The sequence below is a fragment of the Atta colombica genome, unplaced genomic scaffold (genome assembly GCF_001594045.1).
Source record: "Atta colombica isolate Treedump-2 unplaced genomic scaffold, Acol1.0 scaffold147, whole genome shotgun sequence".
Classification (NCBI taxonomy): domain Eukaryota; kingdom Metazoa; phylum Arthropoda; class Insecta; order Hymenoptera; family Formicidae; genus Atta; species Atta colombica.
Window position 1 is genome coordinate 259841 of NW_017259236.1, and position 21686 is coordinate 281526.

Below are 21686 nucleotides of genomic sequence, written 5' to 3' on the forward strand. Positions count from 1 at the left end.
GGGAATCTGTCACAGACTGAAATGATTTGAGACTTTGTTATGATTATTTTATGATTAATAGTCTGTAGAACGAGAAGATATATTAATATAATATAATTAATGTGAATAAGAAGCACAGAATCAAATCATAACTTATATTAATTTACATAAAATACTGTAATTAAAATTCTAAACGGAGATCTGGACAAGTACATTAAAATGAGAAGTTGACAGTTACTAATTGAAAATTGACTGATGTAATATGTAGGTCAAATAAAAGTAAGTCAATAAAATTGAATGTAAAAAAAAGTTTGTTCAAAACTGTGACAATTTATGTTTACGTGTATCGTCAAGTATGTTAAAATAAGAGGTGTCCAATAACTCAGTATTTTTCATTAAATTTAAACCGTTTTTTTTTTATTCTTTAATATGAATCATTTCAGAAATATTTCTTTTGCGATAATTCTTTTCAAAGTGAAGTATACTAATATTTTCCAAATTAAAATTATGATTTGTTTCGGTTTATTATGATATGTTTCGTGATTACTGAGTGTTTGGACTTCTAATTTTATATTATTGCGATGGTCTTTAATACTTGTCTGTAATTGTCTCTTCGTTTGGCAACGTAATCACAGTTATTACAATTTAATTTATATATAGTGTTATTATTTTTATTATGTTGATTTTTGTCTTTGAACTTTGATAAATTTATTAAGCTTATTTAAGCACTTATATATAGTCAATCATATTTGTGGATTTGTTAATAGACTTAGTAATTTTATGGAAATGAATCTTACATATAGGAAAACCATTAAATTTCTTACAACTTCATCAGTGTCACCGAAATTTGAGTTAGTGTTATTATTTGCCATTGTGGATTTTTTAATAACCAAACTTTTAATTCTTTTATTAATACAATTGAAAATCATTCCTAAAGGATAATCATTACCTTTCAAAATCTCTATTATTAGTTCTATCTTTTTATAAAATGCAGAATTTGATAATAAGATCGTTCTATCAATCAAATTACACAGGGTGTGTCCGACGTAATTGTGATCACAATTTTTCCGGTACTTCCGATGATCTGACAAAAATTATTTTGGATAAAAGTCAGTTTTCAATCGGCTACATATTGCAATATTAAAAATTTGAAAAATATTCTTTTTTAGAAAAAAAATGAAGATCATCCTAATTTTTTAAAATGGCACTAAAATGGCACCCTAATTTTTTAAAATGGCATATTTTTTACTTCATAATATAGTACTGTCAAGACAAATTCAATGACCTACTATACTATGACCTTGAGATGACCTTACAGTCAGACATGAGGAACAGACATAGTCATTTTGGAATTCATGATATTCTCGAATGTAGTTCACAATTTATTACACACGTGTATGTAGTACGTAGAATAAATATCAACATAATTTAGTATAGCGTAGCTCGAACACTTCAAGTTCTTATGTTCAGTCTTAGTCTGTCGTTAGAGCAAATTGTAGTTCAATTTCAGTTTGTCGAAAATGTATCCCTGTAATGAGAAAGTTGATAAGCTGCTAATATTCGATGAATGTAAAAAGAATGCACGTGAAACTGCAATTCTGTATGCCACAAAGTATCCACAGAAACATCACCTGTGTGCAACAATGTTTTAAAAACATTGAAAAGAATTTAAGAAATTATGAAGAAGCATTTGAAAAGAAGCAAAGGAACAAACCATTTAAACAACTGCAAGCAATACTCTTAACACATTTAAAAGAAATTTGACTACCTTGATTTCGCGATTTGTCACCTAGATTTTTTTCTATGGAGTCATTTGCAATCAATTCAAAATATGGAACATTTAAAGCAGCGAATCTGTATAGCATGCGAAGAAATCGCCGTGACAGCATTATAGGAGCAACTAATGGAAATTTATTACATAGTGCAGAATTATGCTTACATGAAAATGGATAATTTGAACACTTATATAACTTGTAATTATATATTTCATTAAATTTGTTAATATAACGTAATTTTTTGTTCTATTGTACTTTTTTGTTATATTACTATTTTTAGTTATATTTTTAGTTATATTTTTAGTTATATTTTAGTTATATTTTTGGTATAATTTATTGTTTTGTATATACAATAATTTAAAAAACAAGAATTCATGTCTGTGAAAAAATAGCAGATACAAAAATCTTTTTCTACTGTAAATTAATCTATATAAAAAATTTAATACAAATAAAATAATTTTTCATGAAAACGTTTCCGTTCATTAATCCCATGACTGTAAGATCATCTCAAGATCATAGCGGGCCATTGAACTCGTCTTGATATTATGAAGTAAAAAATATGTAATATCATTAAAAAATTAAGATGACTTTGATTTTTTTCCTAAAAGAGAGTATTTTGCAAATTTTTGATATTGCAATTTGTAACCGATTGAAAACTAATTAACTTTTATCCAAACTATTTTTGTCAGATCATCGAAAATGCCGGAAAAATCGTGATCATAGTTATGTCAGACACCCTGTACATAGTTCCAATCTTATGGCATGTAGGATGATTCGAAAAGAATAATAAATACCTACCCAAAAACGTCTTTTTATAGTATCAATCTAAAATAATTGTATTGTCTTTTGATGACCGATAGATCCAGAAAATTCAAACAATGGCCTTCCTTTATTCAATAATAAATTTGAGCCATATTGTTCACAATAAATACATTAAATGAATTAAAAAAAATCTGAGTGACATTATCTTTAGGTGCGATCATAAAGACATCATCAATATATCTAAAGTAAGTAGAAATTCCAAAGAATTCAGCACTTTTCTAAATCTTCCATTATAATATCAGATATGATAGAAGAAAGGAGGGAATCTGTAGGTATGCCAAATATTTGTTTTTAATGTTTCCATTAAAAGTAAAATATGTCGATGTTAAGACAAATTTAACTATATTAATAAATTCACCTTTTGGATGTTTAATGGCACATTTAATGGAATTCCACGTTTTCTCTAATCTATCTAGCACAATTTTTTAATTTTATTTCTCATCATTTTATTTAATTAATTTTTCTATTAGATTTTTTATTTTTAAACGTCTTCTATAATGATTACCATATTTGTTCACGTTACGCAGGTAAAATAAACTATCTGATTTTTGAATATAAAAATGAACAAAACTCTCTAATATAAAAAATTATTGAATTTCAAAAAATGATCCGCTATGAATTTTGCTATAAATTTTGACAGAAATATTCCAAATGAATGCCCTTACCATAAATAGATTAGATCGCGAAGGTTTAATATCAAAGATTTTAAAAGCGAAATTTATAAAAGTACATAAAGATGTTCTTCCAAAATGATCATAACAAAAATATTGTATACAAAATATGCCGTAAAGACTGTAATGCATCATAGGACAAACTGGATGATTGAAAATGAAGATCAAGAACATCGTTGTTACATTAACAGCACTACAAATAGTAAATCTATAATTATAGATCTTAGAATTTTTTTAAACCATGAATTCAATTGGAGAACATTAAAATATTAGATTATAAACGATGTTTTAAGTAGAAGATTGATATCTGAGATATTACACATTCAGTTACAAACGAACAGTCTGAAATTACAGTCCGACATGAAATATTTGTATCATTCAAATGTTTCAATTTTGAATAGTTTAAAAACATGATTGTATATTTTTATCATCACCATTTTTAACATCTGAATTATATACACGTTTTTATTATCTAATTTTTAATTTCTGTTTTTAATTTTGACTTATATATTACAATATATAATATATTATTTATGTTCTTCTTTTATTTTTTTCTATTACCTACTTACAGTTTTCGCGTTGTTCTTTGAACGAGCAATACATATTTTATCCATTTGACTACGCTTTATTAACGAGAATATACTCAATCGATCAAAATCTTGTGAATTTAGTCTGTTTTTTCTTTGTTTGACATTTCTTCTTATCATAGCACGCTATCTCTTATTTTGTTTTAGAGAGGATCGAAGATTGTTTCTATTTTGATTATTTAAACGTGAACTATCATGATGTTTTGCAGAACTCTAACATCAACTTTAAATTCTTTCACTTTGTAAGTCAAGGAGTGAATTCTATTTCAGATAAAGTGATTTCATCTCATTGTTTATGTAAACGCATTTCGCTGATGAAGACAAAAAAGAGTTGAAATATTCAAATTTTATACTTGTTAGCAAAGAATAATATATAATATTGAATACGCTCAAATTACCACGTTTTACTTTTATATGCTTTCATTATTATTGTTTATTGAATACCAAAAATGTGTATACAAAGTTATATCGTTCAGCGTATTGCTGAACTGGAGTTCCGTAAATAATACATTTTCAATGAGGACATTTCATAAAAAAAATTTCTTTTTTAGTTAAATTAAACGTATTTCTACTGTATTCCAAAAATTTATTACAATGTATTATTGTAATAAAAATGTATTACAAAAATTTAATGCGAAAAATGTTTAAAGTTATAAAAGTTTGTACAGGGTATGGTTTTCTCTCTCTCCTTTTATCAAGGAGCATGCAACTTTTTATAAAGAAACGAGCTTTTTATTTTCACCTTATCTCTCTCCCCAGAAAGAAACACGAGATCGGATATCTCTATTAGACGTTGTTGCGGTATCGATGGAGGATAAGAGAGAAAAATAGATACAACAGACTCACATCTAAGTCCAGAGATCCGGAGAGAGTGTCCAGGCTCGCCCTTCCTTGCCGTGTCTCCCCAACCTTGAGCTATGTTCAGATGGTGCATGCGATGTTCAGAGCACGCTCACAACATTTCTCATTTTTTATTGAATAAGAAACTTTTTTTTTTCATAAGCTATAATATATATAGTTATAGTATAAAGTCTTTTAGTCGGCGCGGTCATTTGTCGAAAGGACCTACGCAATGCCGAAGACGCCGATTATGTTACGAGCGCTGGAGAATCTGGTATTACCGAATTCGAACTCACAAGTTCAGCTTGTTCTTGAATTGTCACGCAGGATTCGCTCGGTGCGAAATCCTCTTCTACAAAAATCGGATCACTCGTTTTCAATCTTCTCGCATTTTCCTTGCGCAGGGGCGCTATAATACTATATGTGTTCTATTTCGACGAAGAATGCTTTTCTCAATTTTTACTAAATAGGAATTTGGATGTTCGATTACTTTAACAATTTTGTCGTAAACTCTCATATCAGTTAGTCATACTCTTTCGTTCTCGTGAAGTTCGGGAAGATTTCTTGCGCGATATGTTTCTTTTTCCTGTTTTTTTTTTCCTAATGATTTCTTTAGTTTTAACATCGTGATGAGCGACGAAAGTTCCCATGGAACTCGGAAGCATTGGTACAATGGAGTATTTTTCTCGAAAACATAAGTTCCGCTGGGGAGTATTCATTTACTAGCGGTTGTCTGGTATGCAAGTAAGCCTGTTTATGTCCTCTACTTTTTTCAGCAAGTATTTTGCTATTTTTATCGCGGCTTCCACCATACCGTTGCTTTGCGGATCCTTTGGAGAACTATGTGATTGAAAGTGTATTTCCTCGCGAACGCCTGGAAACTTAAGTTGTGTGCCAATGTCGCTATGCACTATTTCCGGAATTCTGTACTTTGCGAAAAGCTCTTTACACTTTTCTATCACCTCTTTTTCAGTCAGAAACTTTAGAGTTGTGATTTCAATAAATCTAGAATAATAGTTTATTGATATCATGAACCATCTCCTTATATAGAAAATAGATTTTACTAAAAAATAGATTTTACAAAAATCTATTTTTTGTCATGGTCTTTCCGAAAACTGATATCATGAACCATCTCCTGTTTACAAAAATTTATTTTTTGCCATGGTCTTTCCGAAAATTCGTCATTTACAAATTTTTGCATGGGATTTGTTCTTTCTTCAATGTATTTCAGGCAATTTCAATGTATTTATAACAAAATCTTTGACTCGATAAATCGATCCATGCGGATTGTTTCGCCCTATTTCTATTCCATTTGGTTATGCCTAAATGATCATCATGTAGATTATTCAGAATTTTGGATTGTAGTGGGAGAGATATTACAAGTCTTGAGTTATAAAAGACATAACTTTCTGTGAAAGATTATATTATTCATAAATGGAAGATATGATTGGAGCTTCGTTAGAGTGGATTTTTTGTCTGGTTATTTGTTAAATAATATTTTTTCATTTTTTGGCACACAAAATCGGATTCCTCGCAATTCCTTTTTAACATGTGAGAGGAAATTGATAATTTTTTTATTACGAATTGCACATAACGGCTTGTCTCAATTTCTAACTCTACTTCTTCTTTATTTGATCTCGGATTGCATAACAGTGCATCGACCAGTACCAGCTATTTATCTGGGACATACTTTATCTGAAACGAGAATCTCATTAGGTGAATACGGATGCGTTGTAAACGCAGTGTTAAATTGTCGAGAGGTTTAATTTGTAGAATCTGAATGAAGGGTTTGTAATTCGTCCCTAAACATATGTTGATACCGGCGATATATTCTTTAAATTTTTCACATGTTAGAGCTAAAGCCAATGCTTTTTTTTCTATCTGACTGAATTTTTCCTCATACTGACTTAGAGTCTTTAAAGTTAAGCAATGGTCTCGCGTTTTTCCTGTGCTTCTTGCATTAAAACGTCCACCCCATAGCTTGATACATCGGCTTGTACAATTATCTCTTTTTCATCAAATTTCGCGAAAGTTGGAGTTTCTATTAAGAAGAAGAGTTAATGTTTTTGACTATATTAAAGGCTACTCTTGGGGGAGGAGGGGGGCAGAGGAATGCTACTTTGTCTTTGAGTAATGAATTTAGTGTTCCAGCAGCAATGAATAATTTGGGATGTATTTGACCGCGAAGTTAATCATTCCGAAGAACTGTTGTAAAGCTTTCAAAAGGCACAGGAAACTCGGAAATGGTCGATACTCTATCAGGTGACACTTCGATTCCGGCTTCGGAGATCACGTGTCCTAGAAAACCTATTTTTTTATGCCAATGATGCACTTTTCTTCGTTTAAAGTTATTATTCTCAATCGTTTTAAAACTTCGAGTAATACTTTTCTATGTTATTCCGTTTTCCGCGGCCACATGAACGTCATTTATGTGAATGATGATGTTTTCCATATCATAGAACAGATCTGAAAATTTCGCGAAGTAATCCAGAGCGCAATTAATTCCGAAAGACAAACTTGAACATGTAGCGCTCGAATGGCGTTATGAACGTCGTTGGCAGCTAACTTTCCTTAGATAAATCGATCTAATAATATCCCGATTTTGCGTCGAGCCAAGAGAATATTTTTGCGTTTTTTAATTTAGCTAAAGTGATATCTACTTTGGGAATGGGATGAACGGCTCTCGCTACGCATTTGTTTAATTCTGAGTAATCACAGCAGAGTTGAATTCCGGAATCGTTGTTGATTTTCGGTACGCATACAATGGGACTGCACTATTTAACGGGAAATCTACAGATACAATAACTTAATCCACTAACTTCTGTAATTAGGCTTTTAATTTGTTTAATAACGGGATTGAGACGACATGGGAGTGATAATGCGAACGGTTTCGAGTATTGATAAGTTTTATCTAATTTCTAAATTTCCCCAATTCTTTGAACAATTCGGAAAATCTCTTTTGATGCTAAATTTCACCTCTCGGTGTTTGCGTCAGGTTTACTTGTTATCGCAGTTTTGCAAATCTTTTTTACGATGCCAAACGCTTTAATCATATCTTTCCCTAATAAGCATGATTTATCATTATTTATCAGCTTATTTATATATTTCAATCTATCTATGTAGTCTATCGATATAGACTTTGCACTTATGTTTTTTCCCGTTTTCTACTTTTAAAGTTAAATCTACGCACTCTTTAACATCGGTTTTCGTTAGGCCTGTTTACGATATCGTTCGTTGGCTTTATTTTATTAGTTCCTGCGGGATTTTTGAGATAAGCAGACAGGTTACATCGGCTCTCGTATTGATTACAAATTTTAATTTCTTAGAAGACTCGACAATTTTGACTCGACAATTTCGACGTTTACTTCGAACAGATCGGCATCGGAGGTGCCATTTTTCACATGACCTACAAAATATCTACCGCTCTTTTCTGAAGAGCTATCATCATCTTTCTCTATTTGACGCACGCTTTTTGACTTGTAGACTTTGTTCCAGTGGCTTACTTTCTTGCACTCTCGACAAACGGAGTTTGATGCTGGATATTTCTGATTATTCTCGTGGCATCGAAGTTGACCAGTAGCAGCTATCGTTTTCTTTACTTCTGGCTTCTGCTTGATTCTCCAATATTTCTTTCACAGTCCCCCGACTTTGCAAACTTCTAATATCGCCGTTCTGCCAGCCCGAATAATTTTGCTATGTATTTCTTTGAATCTCGGCCTACCTTATTGTAATGGCGTCGGACAGTGTCAAGTCGGCTTTTAGTTGTAATCGTTCAGATGTCTTACTATTTCGAATGACAATACGATCACGTATTAACTCATCTTTGATTGTCCCGCATCTTTGATTGTATTCGCAGTGTTTTGCGAGCAAATATAACGTTGTGATGAAACTGTCGACATTTTCATCTGGTAACTGTGATCTTGAATTAAGTTTGCATCTTTCGAAGATCATGTTTTTCTTCGAAGAAAAATAAATAGTGAACGCCTTTTTTTATTTCGGCGAATGTTTTATTCTCTGCGTTTCGGCAGCACTTGAAGTAAAATCTCCTTAGCATACTCTTCCATCGAGTAGCACATTAAGTATGATAATCGATTTTCTCTTTGTGAATCTTTCCTGACAACCGAAACGAATCTGTCGAATCTTTTCAATCATACATTTCACAGCTTGCTGAAATTATAGTAAACGGCTCGGGAAGCTTCACGTTTATTGGGCTCGTGGCCATCGTGAACAGTGCTTAGCCTATTGAATTCTTTGTTTTATATCTATCGTTTCACTATTCGTACACCTAGAATTCGTGATTACAATGTCAAGAACACTTCTTGAATTAAATGCGTTATACATCGTGAAACACAACACGAGATTATGGCGCAGCGTGGGACCTTCCCTTTCCGTTTTTTTTTCTCTGTCTAAACACTGACCGCGTTTCTCTCCGTGTTTAACTGATCTCGGACCCACACTTAGCACTATATTGCGGTGAAGAGAGAAAAATAGATATGTACAACGGACTTATGTCTAAGCCCAGAGATCCGAAGAAAGTGCCCAGATTCGTCGACGCCTCTCCTTGCCGTGTCTCCTCAATCTTGGCAGGCTATGCTCAGAGATGACGCATACGATGTTCAGGGCACGCTTACAACAGACATCTATTCGATCGTTTACAGTATGTCTATAGACGCATTAAATAAACGTCGAAATGTCATCTTTTAGACTGTAGAAGGTTTAATAGATATCTACAAGACATATCTAATCGTATGTACTAGACGTTTTATGTTGTACGTATGTTTACATAAGACATTGAGCAACATCGAAATTATAGAAAGCAGCGTAGAAATCATAAATTTGATATGATTTCGACGTCGATCAACGCGAATTATATATTTCTAATTAAGATAGCTATATATCGCTATTGTTTTAGAAATATTATAATTCGCATCACTCAATGTTGAAACCATGTTGATGTTTATTATTTCAATGTCCCTTCGACAGTGATATAAAATATTAATAGGAATAGGAAATATTAATATATAATGGCTGTATTCAGCAGAACACAACAGTTTTGCAATTGTTTTATGATTCTGCTGAGATAGGACTATTCCTTTAGATCTAAAAGTATAATCCAATTAATGCAAAGAAAACTTGCAACAATTGCAAAATAAACGTTTTGCTGAACGCAGTCATAGTTCATGTATGTTACGAATTATGTATGGATTTTTAATATTAACAATGTATATCGAAATACAATTCTATAAGCATGAATCGTCTATGTGTCTATTACACAAACGCAAATTATGCTTACGCAAGTTACGCTGTATGTGAAAACAACCTTAGGGCGTTGAAATGCTTTTTATTTGCTCAGAAAGAAATAAATCGAATCAATTAGATATCAATTAGATATCAATTAGACGTTTAATCGATATTTAATTCCGACATTGAATTTATTTAAGTACATTTATGTACTAGGGAATAAGAGAAGAACTTTCAGATGAAAGCCCTTTGGCGCTAATTTTCCAAATATTGCGGTCCTGCTTATAATTTAAAAGAATATTTTATAAACAAAGTTCTGCTTGTGAATATTAGGTTTTTTGTAATAAAATACAACCAAAAAGCAATACAAAGTCACATGGTCTAAAATTAATATTTTTACATGTTATTTTAGTTTATTATAGTTTATTTTATATAAACGCCTCCGACATTTAATAGATATCTGATCTCATGTTTTTTCCTGGGTCTTTGCTAAGGAGCGTGCGACTTTTTCACGCGAAACGACTTTCTTCACCTCCATCCCTTCCAAGAGGTGTATGACTTTCCATGCTAAATGACGTTTCCATTTCCTCTTTCCCTCCTGCTAAAGGGCGTCTGAAAAATAATTTCCACGCGAAATGAGATTCATCCCATCCCTCCCTCCTCTCCATCTTATAGGGATGCACGAAAGTGGGGTAGATCTTGGAAATCAAAGTCAATATCAAATTTACTCGGAAGTAATTTAAAGAAAGCTATGTGAAGGTAATCCATTCTGGCGGTGACAACTTTATTTTTAGTATTAAATCTTCTTATCGATGAAATTTCATTTAAGGGCACTCATTTGGAGTATTTTTGCCAAAATTCATGGCAATCGAGCGTGGGTTTTCGGAAGTTTATCCCGTTATTTTAATACAATATAGTATATTTTTTTATTACAAAAAACTTATAAAATTAACGTGATAAGTACAGAAACACATTAGCGATTTGTCAGATCTTCGTTATTAATAATATGATTTTTTTCAAGCGGTACACAGTTTCAAGGTGTTATTATCAAACAGTATGTACTAAAATGTATTAAAATTTTCAAAATTTTAATAGTAAAAATTCAGATTAGGGGAATATCCTCTAATGACCTTGATTTTGCAATATGTTGTCAAGATCATGACTGATCTTCAAAGTTTTAGTTATTAATTAAAAAGTTATTAATAAAAAAGTTCGAAAAATAATTTCTATTTCTGTTATATATAATATTAAAGACTATTCTATACCCTTCCTTGCTTACGTAATGACTTTTCACCCCCAAGTGACTTTCACCCCTTCCCCTCTGCTTTAGGGACATGACTTCTATGCGAAGCGACTTCCATCCCCACCTGCCCCTCTTTCTTGGAGAGGCGCACGATTTCTACGGGAAGCGACTGTCACCTTCTCCTTGCTTGGAAGCTCGCGATTTCCACGCGAAGTGTGAAGATAGGATAAGAGTCGCTTTGTGTGGATAGTAAAATATTTTTAAATAGGAAATTTTTGTTCTATGTAAAATAAAAGAATATCTATATAATGAAAAGACATTATTTTTCAAACTTTTGTTCTTGATAACTTTTTAACGAAGAGTGAGATTAAAATCTGTTGGAGATCACTCAGGGTCAACAACATATGTCAAAGTAAAGATCATGGGGGATGCTCTCCTAATCTGAATTTTTATCAAATTTTCTTTTCATTTATGTATTTAATGTATTAATTTCCGATTTTGAGCAGTCTATCTCTCCATGCATCAAAACTTCCGGAAATTAATAAAAATTAGATAAGAAAAAATATACTGACAATAAGAGCCAAGCGTGATAATTGGAACGCAATCTTATCCTAATGTTTTATTTTAATTCAATATAATACTGTTGCGCCTGCCTCGCAACGATCACACACACGATCGCGCTTTTTGGAACCACGGGAAAGAAAGAACTCAAGAATAAGGATTCCTTGATAAGGAACCCTTTTATTAGTAAGAGAATACAGCACGAGCAATCTAGGAACAGCGTAATATATAATAAGAAATATCTCGATATCTCGGCGGAAAAGCTCGTCCGAACGAACGACTGCTCTTCCTGATCTACCTGTCGCGAATCATCAACAACGGCGCGTCGTTGGGCAATTTGACATCACGGGTGTCGATATAAGCAGCATACGACGGGCATAACAATACATAATACATACAAAAGAAAAATCATTTCAGCTTCATCCTGAGTTATCAGTGTGTAAAATTTTTATATATAATGTTTATAATGTTATTATTTTCGCATGCTCCAATTCGGAAAGTCAAGGGTATGTTTCTCACGTTAGTTGCAAGATCAAATGATTTTCAATCCTGCAAGACAATACTTCTTTAATTGATATATTTAAAACATTTTTTAATGATTAACTTACCAAATGGAATTGAGATTCGTACCAACATGATTAGTCGAATTAATGATAAATTAAAAGTGATATTGAAGTGACATTTAATTAAAATATTCAGTCGCACGAAATATCGATGATAAGTGCGAAGTCAATTAAACAACTGTTAGAGTTTAACTAATATACAGATGAATCCTCTATAAAAATTAAAATAAACTAATTTTATTGCGAAATTTTTCAGAATTTTTTACCATATTTTCCGAAGTATTTTCTCATGTTACTAAAAATAGTTAACTATAAAAAAATGCAGTACTAAAAAGTTGATAAAAAATTCTGAAAAAATTCTTAGAGCTTTTCTTTATGAAAAGAAAATAAACAATTTTTGTCTCTTGCTGGTTTTCTGTACAGTTGATAGTATTTGAGTAAAAAATTATTGAAGACCAATATTCGACAATTTTTAGCAATTAATATCTCGTTAATCATTGCAAAATGAAAGACTTTTCGACTCATTATCAGTTTAGTTCGCTTTATCTATATAAAAAGCGCTTTGTCAATAATTATGGAACCATAGACGTCCATATACTTTTTCTATAGTATATGCTGAGTTTGGCAGAGTGAAAGGCAAAATCTATCCTTCGGGGCAATCTATCCTTCTCTGCGCACGCATCTTGATGACATTTATATTACTGAAAAAAATAAAATAAGATATAAAAGTAAAGGTAATACTCAAGAATTCTATCTTTCTTATTGATTTTGAGATTAAAGCAGAAAATATTTATTCTGCCTCTCACATGTTCTCATGTTTTTATACCATTGATGTGACAGATTTCCTAATCTGAATAATCGTTAACTTCAACAATTAACTCGATCTACGTGACAGAGAGACGTTTTTTTACTAGATTCGTTCATTTCGTGAAAAACGCATCGAATAAGCCTAATTTCAAAATTGGTGAGGAAGATGAGAATTCTTGAGTATTGTCAAAGTAAGTAAATTCTTGAGTATTGTCACTATCAAGATACGCGCACAGAAAAGGATAGGGTATCCCGATATTTTAGGAATCTTCCCTTGAGCGTATTCAAGTCTGTACGAGACACTCTATATATACATGAATTACGGGACAATCCTGTATACACACACACACGCGCGCACACACACACGCACACACGCACGCACACACGCACGCACACACACACGCACACACACACATACACGCAGCACACACACGCACACACGCACATACACATACGCGCGCACACACACACACACACGCGCGCGCGCGCGCGCACGCACACACACACACACACCCACACGCGCGCGCACACACACACACACACACACACACACACACACACACACACACACACACTACTATTTTGCAATTTTCGCAATAGTTAACAAGATATTAATTACTAAGAATTGCTCAATATTAATCTTTAATACCTTTTTTCTAAATATTATTAACTTTACAAAATAATCGCAAGAGACAAAAATTGTTTATTTTTTTCTTATAAAACTAAGAATTTTTTCAGAATTTTTTATCAATTTTTAAGTGCTGCACTTTCTTATTTTTACTAACATATAAAAATATGTTATTTAAAAATTCTGAAAAAATTTTGAAAAAATTTTCAGAATTTTACGAGAAGAAAATATACAATTTTTGTCTCTTATAGATTTTTTGTAAAATTGATAATATTTTAGAAAAAATTATTGAAAACCAATATTCGTCAATTTTTGGTAACTAATATCTTGTTAGCTATTATAAATTGCAAAATGGTAAGAGATCTTTCGACTCAGTTTTTTTAGTCCGCTCTACTTGCCCACGAGTATGTCGGATGAATTACAGGGACACTCTGTATATTGTATATTGTATATACAAGGTGAGTCTGATAAAAAAGTGCGTCACGTTTTTCTTGAAAACAGTTAGAGAAAGATTATCAAATCGCATTATCAAAATCGCAGGATAAGTAGGGAGACATACGTTGATCTTGAACTTAACCTTAAATGTTCTTAGTTTTCTTACTACCAATAAAAAATTTTTTTTCTTAATGAGAAGGTCTTTTTTACTCATTCTATCGATAGTGCTCGATGAGCTGAATAACTTTGTATTAGAGTATCTTTTCGAAAATTTAATATTATATAAGCCAAAATAAGTGAGACTGTTTAAAATATTCACCATGTTGATTGAGACATGCCTACAATCTTTTTGGAAAGTTTTTAACTTTTGAATCGTGAAAAAAGGTGAATAATACAGGATCATTTCTACCGATCCGTTAGTTTCATTGAGTTCTTGTTATTCAAATTATAGTTATTCAAAAATTTTTATGTTCTGTTATTAAGATTTGAGTTGGAATTGATAAGTACACAGGTGCAAGTACTCTGTGAGTAAAGTTTCTTAAAAAATGTTATATTCTAATGAAGGAGTTTTTGATATGTGGACCGTCAATAATAGGAGTATTAATGTTATTGGCATTCGGTTAATTGGACCATTTTTATTTTTAGAAATTTCTTAGAAAACAACCGAAAAATTTGTTCTTTTTCTTAGAAATGATTTTCCAAATTTAGTGGAAGATATTTGCTGATAGATAGGGCTCGAATGTAATTTTAGTTAGTACATCACCTCACTTCATTGTAAATACGAGGCGAGAGTTCAACAGAATGTTTCCAAATAAATGGATTAGTAGAGATGAGCTTGTGTTATTCTCTGTGTGCATTTCTCGATTTAACATGTTGGACTATTATCTTTGAGAAAGAATGAAGAAGCTTACTTTTTTGTTCTATCTTACTTAATATACTTCGGAAAACATAAAAGAAAGAATAAAAAATATTTTTTGCAAAATAACGATTCAAAAGTCAGAAGAAGTTCAAGCAACTTTTCACGAAGACTACAGGCATGTTCAGATCAACGTAGCATCTGATTATTTTTGAAGTTTTTATCTTGACAATAGTTAAACTTTTGAAAGGATACTCTAATGTAAAATTATTGAGCTCATTGGGCATTATCGATCAAACGAATAAAAAATATCCTTCTTATTAAAAAAAAATTTTTATTGGTAGTATGAAAACTAAGAACATTTAAGTTATCACTCAAAGTCATCAAAGTATGTCCCCCTCCTCCACTTATTCTACAATTTTGATAATAGGTATCTTCCCCCTATCTCTAACTTTTTTCGAAAAAAATGTGATGAACTTTTTATCAAACTCACCCTCTGTGTGTCTGCGCGCGCGCGCGCGCATGTGTGTTTATATATTTATTTTATTTTTTATTTTCAAACAATTTTATTGTATTATATATTTTTAATGTTTTTAAAATTTGAAAATATAATAATTCATCTTTAATTAGCAAATATGTTTCTTTTTTTCGAAAAGTAATTTTTTTATATGAAATTGAATTTAAAACGTGTAGTTAGTAATGAAAAAGTTTGGGAATTCTGAAATAAATTATATTTATTAATGTGAAAAGACACATGAAATTTTTCAGTGCACGGAGTATGGTAATTAGTATTTAGTCAAATATTGCAATTGGTTTGTTAATAATTATTCAAGATAATTATTAAATTTTGATATACAATATCAAAAATAACGTATGTGTATGTGCGCATCAACATGCACATTTATATGCATAAAAAAGGGAGAAGGAGATAGAAAGACATAGAAAGAATACAAATGCAAATGTAAAAAAAAGAGCGAAAGTTTATAATTCCACATCTATAATTTCTGTTTTCTTATTTTTGTTTAATTTTTGTTTTTTCTATCCTTGTATCTATCCCTTCCTACAACATATTCAGGCCACCCTGTCGGAAGAAGCTAAGGAAGTGTACAACAGTTTGGTGGAGACGCCAACATTGGAAAGTACTGGAGACACGAATCCGTTGCGCATGTTACGTTCAGGATTATCTATAGTAAGGCCTAGAATTCGTGGGAACAAACATGCCACTCTGGGCTACCCAATGTTATCGCAATCAGAAGACGTATCTGATGAGCATGGCTTCCATTTCGAGATGCACCATAGTGGCGCGATGACTTTGCCCAAAGTCCGAGCACCTCCATCGCCTCATGCAATTTTATCTCTGCCTCAATCACGCATTCTTGAAAGACATCATTCTATGGAAATAGAGAATAATCAGAATCAGAGTAACATCGATGAGAACCCAATACCTCTGCCGCCTAGAGATCGCTCAAAGACACTTCAGCCCAAATCTAGTTTACCACGACATCAAAGGAAGCATCCTTTAATTATACCTGGAGGTGGTGTCACAAGAACACTAGCCAAGATGGCAATAACTGTGCCATCTGTAGAAGATCAAGTGGATGGACATTTCATGTTACAGAATTTTGATACGGCAATCGATGAGACTTTGCTACAGAACAACTATCTTTCAGAAGCTTCTGTTAATAGGTAAGATTTTCCACAAACTACTATAAGTTTTTATCTTTATTTAAAAAACATTAAATGGAAAAAGAATTAGTTTAATATTCAAACAATCAAATTATAAAAAGGCAGAGAAGCCATGCTTGATGTTCGTGCGTGTACAATATTTATATATTTATAATGGAACAATTATGCAAACATACATACAACGGACATTTCGACTTTTTCACATCAGGTTCAATATAATAAAACTTTACAACTATTTTACATTTTAAATTCTTCTTAAGATTGAGATTATAATGAAATTCGCACATTTACAAATGTCAAATTGAATTAATCCATAATCTCTTGTGAAAAACTTACAAGGAGAGGTTACACTCTGCTCTTCGATTTTGATCAAATTTGTAGCGATGTTAAAGGAGCCTATCAAATGAACATCTGCAAAGCCGTTTTCATTAATGGGCCTTAGAAGCCGCGTAATGAGCATTTAAAAATATACAAAAACTCTGCAAATAGTCTAATATCTCGGAAAGTATGCATTTTTAAGAGAGATGTTTTGGACAAAAAATGGTAGGACTTAATAAGATGTATTTACTGGTTTTATTGGTTTGACTTTGAGTAGCATCGCCAAGATTAAATTAAGGTTGACGCCTCTCAAGGTCAAACCAATAAAGCCAATAAATACATCTTATTAAACCCTACCATCTTATTAAATCCTTTTTGTCTAAGATATTTTTCTAAAAAATGCATACTTTCCGAAATATTAGACTGTTTTCAGATTTTTTGGTATATTTTTAAATGCTCATTACTCGGCTTTTAAGGCCCATTAGCGGAAACGGCTTTATAATTGTTTATTTGGTAGACTCCTCTAACTGTAAGTTTGATCAAAATCAATGAAAAGCAGAACGTAGCCTCTCCTTATTAGTGTATGTCAATAGTAATAGCATAAAATTTAAAATGCTATCCTTGAATATCCTTTTATTACACTGAAGTGAACCTGATGATCGATCAAAAGATCGAATCGTTGTATGTATGTTTGTATAATTATTCTATTATAAACATATAAATATTATGCACGAATATCAAGCATGTCTTCTTTGCCTTTTTATAATTCGATTATTTGAATTTTATTTGTTGGAACTTAATACATTGTGTTTAATTTTAAATTTAGTTTAATATATATTTAATATTTTAAGCAAGGAGAATGTGACATAATTTGCAATATGAACTATTAAAGATTATAAATGTGATCGATTCTTAATATTTTTATCTTCTATATTGCTTATCCTCATTTGAATTTTTGGTGAATGTTCACTTTAGGGAAAACTTCTTTGATGACCTCGACCTTGATATACAATATAATATGAAGATCACGATCCTGAGTAACCTCCAACAGATTTCAGCCGACGCTCGTTATTATTCATTAAAAAAGTTATTAACAATCATAGTTAATTATTTCCCACTTTGTATAGAAAATCGGATGATTCTAGGTAGGGAGGGAGGGGGAGAAAATATGGGGTGGACTAGGGAAGTGATTTTCCACGCAAAGTGAGGTTTATCCCTGCATAAGAGCATTCGGATTTCCACGCGAAGCGAGATCCATTCGTCTCCCCCAGTGGCGGATCCAAGGAGGAGGAGGGGCAAAGGGGACAGCCGCCCTCCCAGAGTTGGCCAAACAAAAAGTTAGAAAAAAACAGAAAGTTAGAATTTATTATATTAGGTGTACAACTTTGCTTCCGCCGTTTTCCTATAGATGGCTTTAGCGGTAAGTGGTGGTCGAAATAAATAGATCATAGACGTCATACAATAAACTTGGGCATCTGTCAACATAACCCCATTAGTCGATTTGTGTCTGCATCATAAAGTTATTCTCGATTGAAAATGTCAGTTTACGAGCCAAATTCTCGTCATTTGCGGGATATTTTAATTTTTTACTTCAATATGAAGAAATCTGCGGCTGAGGCTCCTCGAATGCTCTCAAATACTTATGGTGAGGCCGCTATTAGTGAAAGAACGTATCGTGAATGGTTTCAACGCTTCAAGAACGATGATTTTGACGTCCAAGGTCATGCTCTGTATTTGGTAGGACTAGCTCGGCGTAGTGTATTATGAACTGTTAAAACCGACTGAAACAATCACAGGCGATCGGTATCGAACGCAATTGATTGGCGTTTGAGCCGAGCATTGAAAGACAAACGGCCGCAATACAACGAGAGACACGATGAAGTGATTTTGCAGCATGACAATGCTCGACCCCATGTTGCGAAAGTGGTCAAGACATACTTGGAAATGTTGAAATGGGAAGTCCTACCCCACCCGTATTCTCCAGACGTTGCTCCCTCTGACTATCACTTGTTTCGATCAATGGCACACGGCCTGGATGACTAGCACTTCCGGTCTTATGAAGAAGTAAAAAATTGGATCGATTCGTGGATAGCCTCAAAAGATGACCAGTTTTTTCGACGCGGGATTCGTACGCTACCCGAAAGATGAGAGAAAGTAGTGGCCAGCGATGGACAACACTTTGAATCATAAATGTATAATCAGTTTTTTACAATAAAGCCTCAAATTTCGGAAAAAAAACGGCGGAAGCAAAGTTGTAACCTAATATAACAAAATTTGTTTTCAAATAACATATTACGTTAATGTATATAGAATAATAATAATAAATAAATTTCAAGGCTCTAATAAGAGTTAGTGCGGAAGAAAATTTATTTATTATTATTATTTTAAACATAGAGAGTCCGTTCTAATCATGATCATTTCTTTAATGTATATACACTATTCAAAAAAATTATGGCACAGGAAAATTGTGGGCAAAAATTGTTGATCAACTTTGACTAACGATAACTTTGCAAAAAATTATTGGATAAAAGTTTTTTTTTAAATTAAAGCTGGAAATCTCTTTAAGATGCTATGGCCAGATTTTAAGTTTAATGCACTCCTGCCTTATACCTACGTATACTCTCAAAGTATGTTTGTTATATTGAGAATTGTAAAGTGTGACGGAATACATGGACTTTGTAAAATTTTTTGGAGGAAATGCCATTTGCAGCGAGCTAAAGTTCAAACTTTCCCCTTTAATTAAAAAAAAGGACTGCTGTGATTTTTTTTCGTGTATTCCATCAATATGGAATCTTTGCAATTTTTATTATGACAAACACACTTTTATATTTGGAGAGCACAGTAGGGATGTATTAAATTTAAAATATGGCCATAACATTTTAAAATAGAGATTTTATGCTTTAATTAAAAAACAAATATGCTACGGTAATTTTTCACAAAATTATCGTTAGTTGCTAATTTTTATTTACAATTTTTCTATGCTATAATTTTTTTGAGCAGTGTATAAAAATATATATCTGTCTAATAATGTGCTAAATAGATATGTATAATTTATATTTTATGATCATGCTATTGGATTGGAGGAAAAGTTCTGCAGTATTTTATTAGCTCAAAAAAGTTATATATATACAATACCTTCGTTAACAATGATCAAAATTTAAATTTAAGAAAAAGGTTTTAAAGCTTGAAATCTTTCGATTGAATATTTTCGAATGGATACTTTCGAACTATATTTTTGAATTTATGTGAGTTTTATAATTTTTATTATATAGAAAATCATCAGCTGAAAAAAAGAGAAATTTTTCTTCTTACTTTGTAGGTCTGTCACATGCCAAAAAAATTTGCAAAAATTTTCGATTATCTATTTAAAAAATTACCATATTATTCGATAGACAACAACATTTCAGCTTTGGAAGCTGAATCTGTTTTTTATAATTGCAGTACTTCAGTTAAGAATCTGTTTAATTTATAATTGCAATACAATGATTTTTGATGGAATTATGAGCAATCAAAGTTAAAATACTCCTTTTTACTTAATTTTTTTTACTTAACTCAAGAACAAAAAATCGTAGAAAAATTTTTAAAAAACGATTTTGTAAGGAAAACTCCAAACCGTAACGATATAGAATCTATATCGTGAAAGTTTCAGCTTTAAGAATCTGTTTTATTAATTACGGTACGATGATTTTTAACGAAGTTATGAGCAATCAAAATCAGAATGCTATTTTATTTAATCCGCATGTAATTTGATAACAAATAGTCGTTGAAAAGCATTCCCTAAAGGAACATTTTTTTCTTAAAACGAACATTTTTTAAGAAAAACTTTAATCTTTTACATTAAATAGTCGAAAATTTTACAATAAATATATTCTGTACAATTTTAAGCTAACAGAATTCCGCAGAACTTTTTCTCCAATTCAATAGTAATAGTAGTAATAATAATAATAATAATAATAATAATAGTAAATATAATAAATCAATAAGTAATAAAAATATAATAATTAAAAAATATTAAAAATAACATCAATAAATAATTTATATTTTGTCATCACCCTTCCTTTCCCAGATTAACTCTCTGGATCTGCCCTTGCTCCCCTTCCCCCTCCACCCTCCGGGCAATATTGTTAGATGAGACGAGTTTTTTATCGCATGCGCGACAGTGAAGCTATGAATACATAACAACATAGCAAAAATAGACGTATAAATCTTAACAGATTCGGTATATACCATAGTAAACAGGTTAGTTTAGATAGATTATATAAATAGAAAATTGAGCTGGTACTAACAATAATACAGATTATGTAAGATTAATATAAATAAGGAGCATACAGCCACGACGACAGATGTTGAAACGAAAATACTATATTTATTATTATTCTATAAGAAAACATAGATGTTTCGATCAAGATTTGACCATCATCAGTACATACAGATGACAATAAAGCATTACAAACAAGTTAATTAATTTAGAATGCAAAATCACTAGCCAAAAAGGTGTTAATACAATATCAATATGACAAAGAAAGAAGTGCAAGATATTAAAAAAAATTATCGCAAATCAATAAGATAGTAACAAATTCTTTTTCTTTCCAATCGCTTGTGGTACACGTTATTGAGTAAGCTAAAGTTCAGAAAATGAAATTTACCAACAAATATATACATATATATATATAT

General features: G+C 31.7%; 1 protein-coding gene across 4 annotated transcripts in view; it reads left to right on the forward strand.

Annotated features, from left to right (window-relative positions):
* LOC108685209 (tyrosine-protein kinase PR2) overlaps window positions 1-21686 on the forward strand; it is a 330449-nt gene that overhangs the window by 235838 nt on the left and 72925 nt on the right. For all 4 annotated transcript variants that reach the window (XM_018189894.1, XM_018189897.1, XM_018189895.1 and 1 more), the window contains one exon: window positions 16084-16694. In XM_018189894.1, coding sequence (XP_018045383.1) covers window positions 16084-16694 — 611 coding nt within the window. The remainder of the gene's footprint in view (window positions 1-16083; window positions 16695-21686) is intronic.